This window comes from Columba livia (genome assembly GCF_036013475.1).
Source record: "Columba livia isolate bColLiv1 breed racing homer chromosome W unlocalized genomic scaffold, bColLiv1.pat.W.v2 SUPER_W_unloc_7, whole genome shotgun sequence".
Lineage (NCBI taxonomy): Eukaryota > Metazoa > Chordata > Aves > Columbiformes > Columbidae > Columba > Columba livia.
This window is the reverse complement of record NW_027043002.1, coordinates 37,445-55,681: the sequence shown is the minus strand read 5'-3', so window position 1 is coordinate 55,681 and position 18,237 is coordinate 37,445. Positions and strand designations below refer to the sequence as shown.

At 41.2% G+C, this 18,237-nt stretch overlaps 1 protein-coding gene across 7 annotated transcripts in view; it reads left to right on the top strand.

The window, feature by feature from the left end:
- The window catches only part of LOC135577534 (ras GTPase-activating protein 1), a 103,885-nt gene that overhangs the window by 73,037 nt on the left and 12,611 nt on the right, over positions 1-18,237 (top strand). For 4 of the 7 annotated variants that reach the window (XM_065047666.1, XM_065047667.1, XM_065047671.1 and 1 more), the window contains exons 16-21: positions 2,703-2,875; positions 3,030-3,189; positions 3,356-3,498; positions 4,198-4,313; positions 11,385-11,471; positions 16,493-16,560. In XM_065047666.1, the coding sequence (XP_064903738.1) occupies positions 2,703-2,875; positions 3,030-3,189; positions 3,356-3,498; positions 4,198-4,313; positions 11,385-11,471; positions 16,493-16,560 (747 nt within the window). The remainder of the gene's footprint in view (positions 1-2,702; positions 2,876-3,029; positions 3,190-3,355; positions 3,499-4,197; positions 4,314-11,384; positions 11,472-16,492; positions 16,561-18,237) is intronic. The other 3 variants (XR_010469312.1, XR_010469313.1, XM_065047670.1) reach the window with 1 other exon arrangement.

Genomic DNA, 18,237 nt, shown 5'->3' with positions numbered 1-18,237 from the left:
AGATTCCTCTGCAGGGCCTCTCTGCCCACGAAAATGTCAACAGCTCCCTCCAATTTTGTGCCATCGGCAAACTTGCTAAGTAATCCCATTTACTAGAATCCTTTGAGCCCGACCCGTCAGCCAATTGCTCAACCATTGCACTGTGTGTTTACCCAACTGTATGCTGGACATCTTGTCCAGGAGAATATTGTAAGAGACAATATCCAAGGCTTTGCTGAAATCTGAAAAGATCACATCAACAGGCTTCCCTTGGTCAACTCAGTGGGTAACCTTGTCATAGAATGAAATTAAGTTTGTTAAACAAGACTTTCCCTCATAAACCCGTGCTGGCTGAGACCAATGAGTGTGTTGTCGTTCAGATGTTTTTCAATAACTCCCAGAACAATCTTCTCCATGATTTTGCCAGGCACAAAAGTGAGGCTGACAAGCCTGTAGTTGCCAGGGTCATCCATGTTGCCCTTCTTGTAGATTGGGACAACATTTGCCAGCTTCCAGTCTTCCAGGACCTCTCCAAATTTCCAAGAACGTTGAAAAATCACAGAGAGAGGTCTCGCTAGGATGTCAGCAAGCTCTTTAAGCACCCTAGGATGAATCCCATCAGGCTCCATTGACTTGTAGGGATCTAGCTGGAATAGCAGATCCCATACAAGTTCTGGATTGATTGATTGGGAGTTTATCGTTCTTGCAGCCACAGGTTTCCAGCCCAGGGTTATGGGGGCCCAAAAGTCCATCATCGGTGTTGAACACTGAGGCGAAGAAAGCATTAAACGTCCCAGCTTTGTCTATGTCCCTGTTAATAAGGTGACCATGCTCATTAATTAATGGGTTAATGTTATTTCTAGCTTGCCTTTTGCGATTAATATATTTTAAAAAGCCTTTTTTATTGTCCTTCATGGTATTGGCCAGCTTCAATTCTAATTGAGCTTTGGCAGCACGAATTTCCTCCCTACAATGGCAAGCAGCATCTCTGTAGTCCTCACATGTTGCCTGATTTTTTTTCTTTTTGTTTTTGTCATAATGTGCTAGACTGCAAAGTGTAAACATCCTTAAACTCTCAACTAATGTCAGTCTTTTATTGAACAAAGCCTAATAGTTCAATATACATTGCTAAGTAGCAGAAAGCGTTTCTCTGAAGTCTTTGAATATAAATTATAACAAGTATTCTGCAGTCCATATATTGATATTTCTGGTTTGATCTTTTAAGATCAAAGCAAGATGATAGTATTTATATTATCGCTAGGAAATGCTACTATATAACCACAAAAAAAAATAATCAGATTGTTATGAATTGTATATCTCACTATTCTTCTCAGTGGGATATATGCCTTATTATGTGCAAGCAAAACAAGAAGGAAGCATGTTGCTCAGTTGAGGACACGAGAACTTTGGTCAGAAGAAATATTTTGGGAAAGTAAATTTATTATCTGGTCTAAAACCAGTCCAATTCACACTTGTGATGAGTAGCAGATGATTATGAATTGGTTTACCCACTACTTTACTGACTTGAATGTGTTACCTTATCAGTTCATCAACTCCAAAGAATATGAAATATGAAGTGTCTATTAGAAATGTGATGTTATTCTGTTCTATTATCTGATTATGCAAACCCGTTCCAACATATTGGGGCAGTGGGAAGTCTACTAGAACCGTTCATAGTCTTTGTAGAAAAGTGAAAAACAAGTGTGTGATGGTGGTTTTGATTGTGTTTTGTTTTGGGGTGTGGTATTTTTTTTGTTCGTTTTCAGGGTTGTTTTGTTTAAATGTGAGGGACTTGCTTAAAAGTAGATTTTGTTGAGAGCTGCAGAAAGAGTGTTCTTGGAAGTTCCAGACAGTCTGACAGGCTAAATGCAAAACTGAAACTGTGTATCTCCTCTTGGAACTTTGTGGGTATATCATAGGTAGAACTGTGTCTATGCAAGCATTTGGGCCCTTTCTGTTGGAAGTAACTCAGTTCAGGAGGGCATGTGCTTATTTTGGAATGATTGGTGGTCTGACTGCTGCAGCTTAATAGTCAGCTGTCAGACCAGACTTTCAGTCATGGTTGAATAAATTGGTGCAGGTCATTGTTTAATAATTTTAAGGTACCAACACCACAAAAAGTGAATTTAATGATTTTGTCATTCTTGGTTGACTTTTGTAATTATTTGGGCTTAAGCTGTCTGGGGGTGCTTTTTTATATGTTTTACATAAACTGTTACAGCCTTAACCTGGGAGTTCTGAAGTATTAAGAAATACATCTGGCAGCATTTAGGAAAGATGTAGTAATGCTAATAATAAATACTATAAATAGTAACAAAGTGGTTCAAGAGCAGACCTGATGGAGGTACGAGCCCAAGGCTTCAAAAGAGGACAATGAATTTTAATCACTTTACCTGTTTTAATTTTCTGATTGCTGCCTTGGTTTGCTAGGTAGCAGTGGGGGAGAGGGGCTTTTCCGCCTATTTGGGTGTTAAAAAGAAAACTTTGTTAGCATCTGTGTGCATACATTATTTACAGCATACATTGTATTTCAGCTTCAGTTTTCAGGAATCTGTTAAAGCATCTAAGGGATAATCTGTCAATGTATTTGATGGCACTAATTTTGTTAATTTTTTTCAATACTCTTGCTGAAACAAGATGACGTGCTGAAAACAAACTTTTTTTTATTCAATGCTAGCACTGTTTTGCTGGATATAATCTACTTAATACTTTTTCCCCTAAAGTGTTTATGCGTTGCCAATTAAGCCGATTACAGAAAGGACATGCAACAGATGAGTGGTTTCAACTCAGTTCCCATATACCACTGAAGGGTATTGAGCCAGGATCTTTGCGTGTTCGAGCACGATATTCTATGGAGAAGATCATGCCAGAAGAAGAGTACAGTGAGTTTAAAGAGGTATTAAGTTTGTTTCTTTGTTTTTTCTGTCAAAATTCACTTTCTCTGTTGTTTGAGGCAGATTTCAGTAATACTAATAGACATCGCTAAGTAGTATTTGTAGTGATTGTTATGTTAGGTCAAGTATCTAAACATAATTCCTGTTTTCTTTCAGCTCATACTCCAGAAAGAGATGCATGTAGTCTATGCCTTATCACATGTTTGTGGACAGGATAGAACACTATTGGCTGGCATTTTATTGAAGATTTTTCTTCATGAAAAGCTTGAGTCACTATTGTTACGAACACTAAATGACAGGGAAATAAGCATGGAAGGTACTGTACTAATTATACTCATGTTTACTGAAACTCTGGGGAGGGAAAGGGTTCCTATGCCTTCATTTCTGTCTCCTTCCTTAATTACATCATATATCAAACTGTGAACACAGAAAAAAATTTTTCTCTACTTTTTGTTGTCAACTTTTCACTTTATTTTTTTCAGATGAAGCTACTACTTTGTTTCGTGCCACCACTTTAGCAAGTACACTTATGGAGCAATATATGAAAGCCACAGCAACACGTTTTGTTCACCATGCACTGAAAGACAGTATATTAAAGATAATGGAGAGCAAGCAGTCCTGTGAGGTGATACCTTGAACTATGATTTTTTTAAATTTTGATTTGCTGAAATGCTGATTTACTGGTTGTTTGCTTTGGAAGCATTTATTAATCCTTCAGAAATAATTTCAGTACTGGAACTGAACTGATTATGAGTTTTTTCTAAATGTTAGCTTGAGCAATCTTCATAGCATCAGTTTTAAATAAGTTTTAAATTTTTTAATGTATTTATTATTTAGCAATTGTAGGTTCTTTCATAGCAGTTACTGAATGGCCTACCCTAAATAACTTTTGTTAAGCTCCAGATATACTAGAAGTCAATGTCTGAACTTAGTTTAATTTTAAAACTCCCTTACATTAACTGCTTGTGTTAGAACCTGTCTTTATTTCTAAAATGTCCCTCCTAACTCCCATTTCACTTGAACTAATTATGGAAAGGGGGGAGTGGTATACTCAGATGACTGGATTAAAAGATATAAAAATATATGTAGTTTAAAAAGGATAGGTAGTTATGGATAGTGTTAAACATCTGTGCTGCTAAAAGCATAGTGCATTAGAATTTAAAAACATTGCTTTTTTACATTAGTTTCCTAGTTAGCCCCTGAAGCACATTTGTAAGTCCTGTGCAAGTCTGAGATTTGAAATATTATTCAGTGTGTAATATTATCAAATTATATATGTAGGTCTATTCAAGAGAAGAAACAATCATTTTCCTTTTGGTTTTAGTTAAATCCATCAAAATTAGAAAAAAATGAAGATGTAAACACTAATTTGGCACATCTACTCGGTATACTTTCAGAATTGGTGGAGAAAATATTCATGGCTGCAGAGATACTGCCTCCGTAAGTTTACACTCTTCTGTTCAAATTTGTACTTGAAAATTCCTGTTTGTGTGATTTACACTGCACTGTAAAATTGTGTTCTTATTGGTTTATCTTATACTAATCAGTCCTAAGACTAATTTATTTAGGGCTGTTATATGTACAGAGAAAAAAAAAACAAAACCACACTAGAATGAATTGTGCTTTTTGTACGTGTTGGGTTGACATTGCCTGGATGCCAGGTGCCTACCAAGCCACTCTGTCATTCCCCCTCCTCAACTGGACAGGGAAGAGAAAATAGAACAAAGAGCTTTTAGGTCAAGATAAGGACAGGGATCACTCAGTAATTACCATCATGGGCAAAACAGACTTGGCTTGGGGAAATTAATTTATTACCAATCAAAATCAGAGTAGGATAATGAGAAATAAAAACAAATCTTAAAACACCTTCCCCTGAGCTTTCCCTTCTTCCCAGTTTTCTCTGTCTCCTCCCACAGAGAGGTAGGGATGGAGGTTGCAGTTAGTTCATCACATGTTGCCTCTGCTGACCACTCCCTCCTCATTCTCCCTGCTCCAGTGTGGGGTAGCTCACACAGAAGACAGTCCTCCATGAACTTTTCCAATGAGAGTCCTTTCCATGGGCTGCAGTTCTTCATGAAATGCTCCAGTGTGGGTCCTCCATGGGGTCACAAGTCCTGCCAGAAAACCTGTTCCAGTGTGGGCTCTGTCCTGTCCCAACAGATGGGATGAGGGATGAGTTAACTCTAAACGTGACACGTGCCCTGACTCAACAGATGAGACGAGGTGTGAGTTAACTCTGGGTTAATTCTGCGCAGTTATGTGAAGTGAATGACAGAGAATTACCCCTGGGGTCCAATTCAATTCTGAGTTTTACTAAAAGTACGTGTTGGAGTACTGGTTACAGCGAATGGTGACTTGGCAAAAGTGTAACAGAACTTATCAACAGATTAACAGCATAAGTCCTACTACGAGCGATGTATTGGCAACCATTAGTAGTTATAATATGAAGTTTAACCAGAATCCAACAGCAGAGCTTAAAGTGATGTTACACTTATGTTCAAAAGGAAAAGAGAGAGAGAGGGAAGGAAAACTAAGGTATAAGGGAGAGAGAAAGATATATATATATATATATATATATATATATATACACAGAAGGGGAGACAAAGAAATGGGGGTATAGAAAAAAGGAGAGAAGGAAAGAGCAGAGAGAAAGGAAGAAAGAAAAAAAAGTGAGGGATCCAGTCTCTTACGGCCCCACAGTGTGGATGACAGGACTTGTATGATGATGTATGGCCTCGGTGTTCCACGGCAAGGATGCTGGGGTTCGTAGTTCAGGAGCGCAGAGTCCTCCAATGTCTGGTTCAGTTCCCGAGGCGAAGCTGCTGGACTGAAGAGTCCTGAAGGTGGATTCCCTTCGGTGAAGCTGGTAGGCTGAGGGTCCTCAGGGTGCTGGATTCCCTTGGTGAGGCTGAGCTGGTATTCCCTACCAGTGCTGTTTTAGGTGAGCTTTTTTATAGCTCTCAGAGTAGAGGAAAGTCTGGGGGGGAAAGTGGTGATTGTGAAAGATGGACAAGTCTGGACAAGTCCTGGGCCACGTTGAAGGATCTCAGCTTTTCCCCCTTGTTTGCCGAGCTGTGCATATCAGAAGATGGGGCTATGTGCCCTCCAGCACATTCACCACCTCCAGTATCGGTCAGCTGGCCTGATCTGTGGCTCATTAGCTCGTCATTGATATGTGGATCACAGTTCTCCCTGCACTGAATGTGTCATCTCCTGGCTGAACTACTTTCGCCACAGTTTTCAGCTATGATCCTTATCAATACACAACAGGCTCCTCTCTCTATGGGTTCACAGGTCCTGCCAGGAGCCTGCTCCAGCACAGGCTCTCCATGGGGTCACAGCCTCCTTTGGGTGCATCCATCTGTTCCGGCATGGGGTCCTCAATGGGCTGCAGGTGGATATCTGCTCCACTCTGGACCTCCATGGGCTGCAGGGGGACAGCCTGCCTCCCCATGGTCTTCACCATGGGCTGCAGGGGAATCTCTGCTCTGGTGCCTGGAGTACCTCCTCCCCCTCCTTCTTCACTGATCTGCTGTCTGCAGAGTTGTTGCTCTCACATATTCTTACTCCTCTTTTACGGCTGCTGTTGTGCAACAGTTTTTGCCCCTTCTTAAATATGTTGTTGCAGAGGTTCTACCACCATTGTTGATTGGCTTAACTTTGGCCAGCAGTGGGCTGGCGTTAACTCTATCAGACATAGGGGAAGCTTTTAGCATCTTCTCACAGAAGCCACTCCTGTAGCCCTCTCACTACCAAAACCTTGCTATGCAAACTCAATACAGTGCAAAAACTTTTGCCTGGCACACATGCTTTGCTTTGAGAGAGAAGCTCCATGGGATCAAGGAAAGAAGAAAAAAATTAAACATCAATATATTATCTCCACAAAGAGGTAGAGGACAGTACTAGTTAGCAGACAAAATTAGGGCTAAGGAGAATCTCCACTCTCTATTGGATGTGTTGGAAAACATAGTGACAGAGGAAAAGGCTGAGCTCGAAGACAGGGATGGGGAGCAGAACGAAGACCCCATAATCCAAGGAGAGATGGTTAGTGACCTGCTACACCACTTAGACATGCACAAGTCTGTCGGGCCAGATGGGATACACCCAAGGGTGCTGAGGGACCTGGCGGAGGTGTTCACCAAACCACTTTCAATTATTTATCAGCAGTCCTGGCTAACTCTGGAGGTCCCAGTTGACTGGAAGTTGGCAAATGTGACGTCCATCTATAAGAAGGGCTGGAAGGAGGATACGGGGAATTTACAGGCCTGTCAGTCTGACCTCAGTGCTGGGGAAGGTCATGGTACAGATCATCCTGAGTGTCTTCACGCAGCATGTACAGGACAACAAGGCGATCAGGCCCTGTCAGCATGAAAGGCAGGTCCTGCTTGACTAAGCTGGGTATTCTTCTATGGCAAGGTGACCTGCTTAGTGGATGAGGGAAAGGCTATGGATGTTGTGTACCTAGACTTTAGTAAAGCCTTTGATACAATTTCCCACAGCATTCTCCTGTAGAAACTGGCTGCTCATGGCTTGGATGGAATTGGAACAGGCTGCCCAGGGAAGTGGTTGAGTCACCATCCCTGGAGGTGTTTAAAAGACACATAGATGAGGTTCTTAGGGACATGGTTTAGAGGTGGACTTGGCATTGTTTGGTTAACGATTTGACTTGATGTTCTTAAAGGTCTTTTCTAACCAAAAATAATCCTATTATTTAAGTTGGTTACCAATTCTTTCCAGTCCTCCTACTCTAAAAAAGAGCTGGAATTATTAGCAGCATTAAAATACAAATGGATGGTAGTAGAATGACACCTTTCTGTGATTACTTCTATCTATCAAGGAAATGCACAGGTTATTCTTTTTCTTTAAAAAAAAAAAAGCTAAAATAAATTGTTTAGACTGAAACCATTGAATAAAAAGTGCATAGTGCTGACATTTTTATTTCAGTTTTTTATCATTAACTTTTAACATGAGCAAAATGCTCAATTTTGGATCTGTCTGGGATGGAGTTGATTTTCTTCATAGCAGCTGGTATGGTGTTTTGGATCTGTGACTAAACCAGCATTGACAACATGCTGCCCCAACCAGGACAGCTGACCAAAGGGTTATTCCATACCATGTGACATGCTCAGCAATAAAAGCTGGGGGAAAGGTGAATGAAGGCGGGTGTTTAGGGTTGTGGCATTTGTCTTCCCAAGTAACTCTTATGCATGATGAGGCCCTGCTTTCTTGTAAGTCGCTGGATATCTGCCTGCTGATGGGAAGTCATGTGAATGAATTCCTTATTTTGCTTTTCTTGCCTGTGCAGCTTCACTTCACCTATTAAACTGACTTTGTCGGCACATGATTTTTTCTTTGCCTTTATGATTCTCTCCTCTATGCTGCTGAGGGGGAGTGAGCAAGCTGGTTGGGGGCTTAGCCACTGGCCAGGGTCAACCCACCACAATTCTTTCTGGCATCCAGCGTGGAGCTTGAGAGGTTCTAGATAAGGACAGATTTGATCTGAGCGTGCTAGACTACATTTATAGTTGTTATAGCTGTTTAGTTTTTATAATACTTGGCAAGTTGTTACTTGCTCTTGCTGGTCATAATGTTGACTTGTTTGTTCTCAGTACTGGTTTATTTGTTCCATTCTTTGCTCCATGGCATACTCCATATCTTCTCTACCTCAAATTCTAGAGCTCGTTAATGGCTGCTTTCAGCTTTCATAGTTTGTTGTGCTGTTTATCACTTTGTTGTGTTTTGCCTGGGAGAGCTATGGTAAAAGTACTAGCCTTGAGCCTAATCTGGTGTTTATGCCATACACTGCTGTTGTCCTAGTACTCTGGGAACCAACTCTAAGAGACAATTAACACCTTTTTCCTCTTCCTCTCTGGGAGCCATTTTGTCCAGGAAATTAAGAATGGCACCTCCTATTTCTTCTCAGGGGTAGATGTTTCCTGCCTTGTTACAATGGCTTTTCAGTTTTTGGAATATCCTTGTATAACTGGAATGCTTATATCGGTATGTGTCATGAATCCAGTTCTGGCTTTTCAAAAGGGTAACTGACTAATTCAGAATGCCACATGGGGATGCCCTTTGAGGCACATGGGTGGGAAGGTGTGTGGGAGAACTTGGGCAGGTACCTAGAGCATTCTTTCCCTGCAGTGGTGTGGGACTTGAAACCTGAACAGGCATGGAATGCTATTGAAGTGACAGAATACTTGAAGAAATGATGCCTTGTCTATATCAGAGACACAACTTCTAGCACTGTGCTGAGGCCTGCTCTACCCCTATTGAATCTCTGTTCAGCACTTGAAGGGTCTCTTGATCTGAGAACATATAAACACTTGAGCTAAGCCAGAGACCCAACCCTCAACTATAACAGTTGTTCCTATAGTCAAGAAGAAACAATGGAAGCAAAGGTCCAGTCATTTACTAAAAGGAGGAAAAAACTCCTCCTGAGGGGAGAGCAGGAGAAAGAATCAGAAGAGACAGCCTGTTCTGCAGCAGAGCAGTCACAAGAACAGGAGAGGGAAGAGACTGAAATCATAAACGAGTTGGAAATCACCCAGTCCCTATCCTTGAGTGAGCTGAGAGATATGTGGAAAGATTATGGCCACCAGCCAGGTGAGCAAATTATCACCTGGTTGCTCAAGTGCTGGGATATTGCAGCCAACAGTCAGTAATTAGAAGATAGGGAAGACCAGCAACTGGGAACCCTAGCAAGGGACCGTGGAATCAGCAAAGGGACTGAAAGAGGGGCAACAATCCACAGTCTCTGGATGTGGCTCTTGTTGAGTGTGAAGGGAACTCCCTGTGAAGGGACTGTGGTCTGTAGATAAGTCCATACAAGAGCAGGTATGCACCCAAAGGGACTACAGCCCATGGAGGTTTTATGCTGGAGTAGGAGCAAGGGATGGAGTTCATTGCACTGTTAAACTCCATAGCCCGGTCCAAAAGGACCAGGGATGGAGATGGTAATGGATATATGTTTAAACTACTGTAACCCATTATTTTAGTTGTATGCTATGAGAAGTACTCTAACAGGAACCACCCGAACTAACAGTGGATGAGCTTTGCAAGACACTGGGCAAGTGCAGCAGTGACCAAACCTGAGCTGGCTTTGGTGCCCAATAACTCCATATAACATACCACCTCTCCTGAGCGACCACCGTAACAGATGGAGTCCAGGTCACAGACTAAATGAACTCTATGGGCATTTTATGGATACTTCATGGGGGGGCCAACAGACTAAGGGAATTATATCTGTATGTATTCTAAAGGATGGGAAGGGGGTGGTAGTGGTTAACGAGGATGTACTTGGATAGCATAGGACCCAAGCATGATGCAAATGGTATGGAATTAAGGGGTGGAGATTTGTACTGGTTTTGGTTGGGATGAAGTTAATTTTCTTCATAGCAGCTTGTATGGTGCTGTGCTTTAGATTTATGACTAAAACAGTGTTGATAATGCACCCATGTTTTGGTTGAACAGTGCTTGTACAGTGTTGAGGGTTGTTTTCTCTCCCTGTTCTGTCCCCTTGCCTCAGCAAGTAGGCTGGAGGTGGGCAAGAAGTTGAGAGGGGATGGAGCTAGGACAGCTGACTCCAACTGGCCAAAGGGATATTCCATATTATATGATGTGCTCAGCAATAAAACTGTGGGGAAAGAAGTATCAAGGAGGAATGTTTCGAGTTATGGCGTTTGTCTTCCCAAGTAACAATTATTCATGATGAAGCCCTGCTTTCCTGGAGATGGCTGAATACCTGTCTGCTGATGGGAAGTAGTGAATTAATTCCTCATTTTGCTTTGCTTGCGTGTACAGCTTTTGCTTTACCTCTTAAACTGTCTTTATGTCAGCCCATGAGATTTTCTTGCTTTTGCCCTTCTGATTCTCCCCCCTGTCCTGCTGAGGGGAAGTGAACAAGTGACTGGGGGCTTAGCTGCTGGCTGGGCTCAACCCACCACAGAATGGCAGAATAGCACAGAAGTTTCTTTTGTGTCAGTGATGGCAAGATTAGCATTAAAAGGTTCATTCTTTTAACTATATGGTGCATTTCTCAACACTTTCTGAAATACACCAGAGTGCTCCCATTTTTTAATAGGACAGGACTATTAGCTAATTTTAAACACCTAACCTGTATTTATGGATACACAAATTGTTATTCATTCAGTTAAAAAGTGGGGAAAAAAGGAGAGGAAAAAAGCCACCATCATTTTTTTCATTTTTAAAAGGAAACACTACCTAAGAAATAGGAAAAAAAGTTTATAAAACATTTAATGACCATATAAATAATCAGAATTTTACCTGCACGAATAGAATAGTGTATTAGTCGAGGACTTTGTTTGCCATTTGTAAATGGGCTGTCATAGCAGATTTTAAATTAATTTAAAGCTTATGTCTCAATTATAAACATAGCATTGCTAATAGTTCTGCATTAAGCAGGAGGTTGGACTAGATCCTTTCTGACCAGCGTTTTTTATTCAGTGAAGTGTTGTTAATGAAATGATCAGTTAGCTATTATTTTTACAGGACGCTGAGATATATTTATGGATGCTTGCAGAAGTCTGTTCAAAACAAGTGGCCAGCTAATACCACAATGAGAACAAGAGTTGTTAGGTAAGTTACTTGTCAATATATTGTGTGCTGAAAAGAATATTTTATCGTCTTATTGCTGTCATACTTCAGTGTGCTTATCTATTTTTTCTTTTAGTGCCAAAACGTTATAGTACTTATATAGGTTACAAGAATATTTATGATTATTATGGTATGGGGGCATGATATACCAATTAAGGACTGAGAGCTTGCTAGATCCTTAGTCATGCTGTTAAAGCCTTGCTAGAGGTGTAGTATAGAGGTCAGTATAGCTATACTTAATGGCTTAAAATTAGAATTTATTATAGAATAGTTTGGGTTGGAAGGGATATTAAAAGGTCATCTAGTCCAATCCCCCTGCAATGAGCAGGGACATCCTCAACTAGATCAGGTTGCTCAGAACCCCATCCAGCCTGGCCTTGAATGTCTCCAGGGAAGGGACATCTGTTCCAGTGTTTTACCACCCTCATTTAAAAAAAAAAAAATTCTTCCTCATGTTTAGCCTGGATCTCCCCTCTTTTAGTTTAAAACTATTACCCCTTGTCCTATTGCAACAGGACCTGCCAAAAAGTCTGTCCCCATCTTTCTTATAGGCCAATTTAAATACTGAAAAGCCTCAATAAGGTCTTCCCAGAGCCTTCTCTTCTCCAAGCTGAACAACCCCAACACTCTCAGCCTTTCCTCATAGGAGAGGTGTTCCATCCCTCTGATCCTTTTTGTAGTCCTCCTCTGAACCCTCTCCCCAACAGGTCCATGTCTTTCCTGTACTGAGGGCTCCAGAGCTGGATGCAGTACTTCAGGTGGGGTTTCACCGAGGAGTAGAGGGCCAGAATCACCTCCCTCGACCTGCTGGCCACACTTCTCTTGATGCAGCTCAGGGAGGTTGTGGAGTCTCCTACTCTGGAGGCATTCAAGACCTGCCTGGACGCCTTCCTGTGTAACCTCATCTAGGTGTTCCTGCTCCGGCAGGGGGATTGGACTAGATGATCTTTTGAGGTCCCTTCCAATCCCTAACATTCTGTGTGTCTGTGTGTGTGATATGATTTGTCTTCTGGGCTGCAAGTGTACATTGCTGGCTAATGTCCAATCTTTTGTCCACCAGTACCCTCAAGTCCTTCTCTGCAGGGCTGCTCTCAATCCCTTCATCCCCCAGCCTGTATTGATACAGGGTGTTGCCCTGACCCCGGTGCAGGGCCTTGCACTTGGCCTTGTTGAACCTCAGGAAGTTCACATGGGCCCAATTCTGCTGTGACTTCTCAAATATCATGGAGAGTGCCTTGGCAACTACATCAGCCAATTCCCTCAGGACTCTGGGGTGCAATTCATCAGGTCCCATAGAATTATTAAAGTTCAGGTTCCTCAAGTGGTCACAAACCTGATTTTCACTTACAGTGGGAGGGACACTGCTCCCCCAGTCTGTCTTGCAGTTCATCCACTCAAGAGGTGTGGGAAGAGAGATTGCTAGTGAAGACTGAGGCAACGAAGCTGCTGAGTACCTCAGCCTTCTCCTCGTCTGTCATTACCAGTTTTTCCTCATTGGGTGGTATACTTTCTTTAACCTTCCTTTGCTGGTTGACATACCTGTAGAAGCCCTTCTTGTTATTCTTTGCATCCCTTGCCAAGTTCAGCTCCAGCTGGGCCTTGGGCTTCCTGACCCTATATCTACACAACTGGGCAGTGTCCCTATACTCTTCCCACGATACTTGTCGTCCTTGTTTGTACTGCTTGTGCATTTCCTTCTTGCCCTTTAGTTTGACCAGCAGGTCTCAACTCAGCCATGCTGGCCTCTTGCCTTCCTTACCCAATTTCTTACACTTGGTGATTGCAAGCTCTTGTGCTCTATGGAAAGCTTTCTTAAAGATCTGCTATCTCTGTTCTGCTCCCTTGTTCCTTAGGGCAGTTTCCCAGGGGTTCCTGTTGACTAACTCCTTGAAGAACTGGTAATTGGTTTTCCTAAAATTCAGGGTCCTGACTTCACTCTTCACCTCCCTCACGTCCCTCAGGACTGAGAACTCCGCTAGCACATGATCACTGCAGCCCAAGCTGCCTCCAGTCTTGATGTCACCAATTGGCTCACTTGCATTGGTGACCATCAGGTCTAGTATCGTATCCTCCCTGGTAGGGTCGTCTATTGCTTGACTTAAGAAGTTATCCTCAATGGATTCCAGGAGTCCCTTGGATTGCCCACAGCTCCCCATGCTACTTTTCCAGCAGATGTCAGGGTGGTTGAAGTCCATCAGCAGGACAAGAGTCTTCGAGTGCGATGCCTTGTATTTTGTTAAGTTGTACAAACTAGTCTAAAATATTGATTGCCTTTTTCATGTTGGGAAAAAGAAAAAGTTATCTCAAAGTGATAGTTAACCTTTGTGATAGCTCTGGAGACCAGCGACCTCTGAAGATGATATTTCTGTCATATGTTGTCTGGGAGGACCGTGCCTAATCCAGAGACTCCTATGTAGTGTATATGAATTATTGGAAAAATCTTAAGCATGCTAAGATGAATGTCCTTTAAAATGCAGATATACCATGTAAAGAAAACTAATATCTCCTCAGAAAGGTGATTGGACTGTCCTTAGATTTCACTGAGGTACTGTCTGCATTGGAATATATAGTTCTCTGCATCAGTGAAGACTCTCAGTGCTGATTGCTCAGAATCAACAGGGTTCATTTCTGAAAATACATACTTTTATGCTGTCCAAGTTTTGTTTCATTTCTTTGCTTCAGCCCAATCATGTTGAAATATTCCAGCGCCTCTGTAAAAATGTTGCAGGCTACTGAACTTGGCTCCTTTGAAGTGGCACTGATTACAAAATCTCCAGTCTGCATTCATAAATCAATTGAATAAATAGTTTTTCCTTTAACACTATCAGTTGCCAGTGCAGGTAAAAAAATTATTTTACAAAAATGAGGTCTTGACACTGTTATTCTAAGTGATACTGGAGGTTTAAGGGTATAAAAGCCACATCTCTTCTATGTTTGTTTTACCTTTTTTTTTTTTTTTTTTTTTTTTTTTTTTGCAAGCCTAGCTTGCTGGTAGACCAGTATCTGGCACTGATATGATTTGCTGAGGTTAATCTCCCATGGTACAGTGTCTGCTGGATGATTTGTCATTGGCTCGTTTATCACTTTGACTGGAGACAAAAATGAAGAAATGGGAACCCTTCCTTCCCAAGAGTTTCAGTAAATGTTAATGTAATTAGTACAGTACCTTCAGTACAGTGATTCTGTGATTCTGTAATTAGTACAGTACCTTCCATGCTTAGTTTCCTGTCATTTAGTGTTTGTAACAATAGTAATTGAAGATTTTTCAAGAAAATAATGAATAAAATGCCTGCCAACAGTGTTCTGCAGGGGTTTTGCCTTCAAATTGAGGCTGCTCTTATCAGAGGTGTTGGGGCTAACCTATTGCAAGGGTGTAGAAATTAAAAGCAAATACCATGTCTCTTTCTGTTCTTCCCCATCTCCAGAGAGCGCCATTTGGTTTTCCTTAAGTAGATACAACTGACATTCAGAATTTTTCTGGGGTCTCGGGATACTATAAATATTGGCTCCCTTTCTTTCATTATCTTAGCCTTCATAAGTAGATGCTTGTGACTTGCCTCTGGAGTACAGGTTTTTTTGCAGCCTCCAGTGAAGAATATTATCTTTTATTGCACTGGTTTTGGTCCAAGAATGATTACGTATTCAGAGACAGGTGAATAGTTTTTAAGCGTCTGGGTAGCTTCCCTTCTATAACATTCAGAAAGTGCTGCTATTTCTGTCTGTTTGTGAAAACCCATGCATAGTTATTGACTCATTCTTAATTCAGACAGCTTGACCAGTGTAAGAAGCACCAAATCTTTTTTATCTGCAAGGTCCATCTTAGGTTCATACCCCAGTTGTCTTCAACTTCAGGCCATCTACAAGAGAAATTGATGTATGTGCCATAACTTTAATATTATTTACTTCCTCATAGCTTTAAGTTGATCTCACAGAAATATTTTTGTTTTACATTGGGCCAGGAATGTTTTGTCAGCCCTAAATCCATGGTTCTTGGAGAAATAAGAATCATCTATAACAGTATATATTGGAATTCAAGTGTTTTGAACACATGAAAGGTGTGTTAACATCATTGCTACATTGTCACTTCCAATTAATAATGGACAATGTCATTATTGTGTACTTAACAAGCAAGGTAGTGCAAGGTCCACTTCCATTCTTTTGTAAGTGGTCAGACTTTGGTATTGCTGTAGTGAAAAATCAGTCTGCTGGTAGTATCCACACTGAACAAAATGAGAGGTTAGATTGCTTTAGTTGGTCCATATGTCACTTCATTTTATAGCAGTCTTCCAGAATTATGGTTAACCTGATATGGATATTTTTGCTTCAGCTGTCAACAGAAAGTTAGATTATTCTCATGCTAAATTGAAGGTTATTTTGGACTTCTGTTTAATAAGTTCCTAGTCCTGCAGTCAAACTGAGCACTTTTCCCTAACTTTCTAGATTGCCTGGGTGGCAGCAATTACTTCTGTGAGGAAAGTAGCTGATCCAGTATTATTCTTTTAGGATAATAGTGTACTGTTATCAGGATATGGATCAGTTCAAGCTGAACTAAGGCCATGTTGCTGCCAAAAGAGAGGTTCCATTCTGACTATGTACTCTTACTATCCTAATGTTGGCTTGGGGAAGTGAGTGGCTGCAGGATGAATTATGTGCTGTAGTAGACAGTGGAATACTTGTGGGGGACAGGAGTTGAAGTGCTCCTCCTTTTTAAAGCCAATGTGATCTTAGACTACAGGCTTCAGTATGGCTTTACAGTTATGCTTTTCCCAAGTGGTTTCAGAGGTTCACCTTAATTGGGAAATCAATATGCCTGTTTTTATTTCAGGTTTTATCATAGTTGAAATCATAACAAGACATCATTAATAAACATATTCATGGAGCACAGGCTGGTTGTTTGTCATCTATCTCACAAAGATTTCCACGCTGATTTAAATGCTTAGAGACTACATAATTTTACATTAATTCTTTATTATTGAACAAAATACAATTTTTTTTCATTTCAGTGGCTTTGTTTTTCTTCGACTGATTTGTCCTGCTATCCTGAACCCAAGGATGTTTAATATCATCTCAGGTGACTATGCTTCAGACTGAATTAATACATTATGTAGTAATAGGCATGAATTTACTTTAGTGCCTAATTTAGCAAAATATGAAGTCTTTTGAACAGTGTCCAAAGTCACGTTATCCGTATCAATTAATTGACTTTCTCCCTAAGGCAGCCAGCACATGGTTTTCACCTTAGGCAGTGTTTATTCCCAATGTCATATTTTAAAGCAAAAAGAAAAAGTGAATGTTAAATGTGTTTCATAAAGAAAACTGTTGTGGGTTAACCCTGGTGGGCAGATAAAGCACCACACAGTTGTTTGCTCACTTCCCTCTTCACCCTCAGTGGGACAGGGGAAGAGGAAAGGAAGAATAAAAACCAAGAAAACTTGGGGGTCAATATAAAGCAAACAAACAAAAATTAATTAATTGTTTCATAACTGAAGGATAAATGAAACCAAACAAGTGATGCAAAGGCAATCACACCATGTCCCATGGGTAGACTGATTCCCAGCCAGTTCATGAGCAAAAGATGGCTAACACCCATAAAACCCCCTCTTTTCCCTTTTATTGCTGAACATGATGGTATATGATATGGAATACCTCTTTGGTTAGTTCAGGTCATCTGCCAAGTTGTGTCCCCTCCAATCCTATTGCACACCCCCCAATCTGTTCACTGGGGAGGCAGACTGAGAAACAGAGGCAGCCTTGATGCTGTGTAAACACTGTTCAGCAAAAGCTCTAACATTAGTGTGTTGTCAGTACTATTTTGGTCAAAAATCTAAACCAGCATTATATGAGCTTCTATGAAGATAATTAACTCTATTCTAGCCAGGCCCAGTACAAAAGTATTACCCTGGTTTTTGATGCTCTCTTTGTAGAGTGCATCTCTGTCAGTAAATAAAACAGTGACAGGGACTATTCCTGTTTGCTAAAACAGGATTGTGAAATTGCTATACTGATCTGTAGCACAGTTCTAGCTGATATCAGGTAGCATTCTCCTAAATAGTTCTTAGGCGTGATTTGGGTGTTGGCATGCATCAGGGACTACATCTGACACAGTTGGTGTGGGGCTTTGTTGTGAAACTTTAATGGTGAGGGCATGGATTATTCCATGGCAGTTGGCTTAAGGACCTAGAAATGTTTCTGAGCATTTTAACTTACAGATGTAGTTGAGGTCTTACAGATGCAACAAATAATATGTGTGTTACTTTTGTTCTAAACATAAGGCTGTGCTGATGGGATTTCAGGTTTTAAGCTTTCCTGTATTTCTTTGTAGTGGGTTGACCCTGGCTGGATGCCAGGTACCCACCAAAGCCGTTCTATCACTCCCTCTCCTCAGCTGGAAACAGGAGAGAAAAATATAACTAAAGGCTCATGGTTCAAGATAAGGACAGGGAGACATCACTTGGCAATTACCATCATGGGCAAAAGAGACTCAGATAAATTAATTTATTACCAATCAAATCAGAGTAGGGTAATGAGAAATAAAAACTAAATCTTAAAAAACACCGTCCCCCACCCCTCCCTTCTTCCCGGGCTCAATTTCACTCCCAGTTTTCTCTGTCTCCTCCCCCCATAAGTGGTGCAGGGAGACAGGGAATGGGTGTTGCAGTCAGTTAATCACATATTGTCCCTGCTGCTTCTTCCTCCTCAGGGGGAGGACTCCTCACAGTCTTCCCCTGTTCCAGCATGGGGTCCTTCC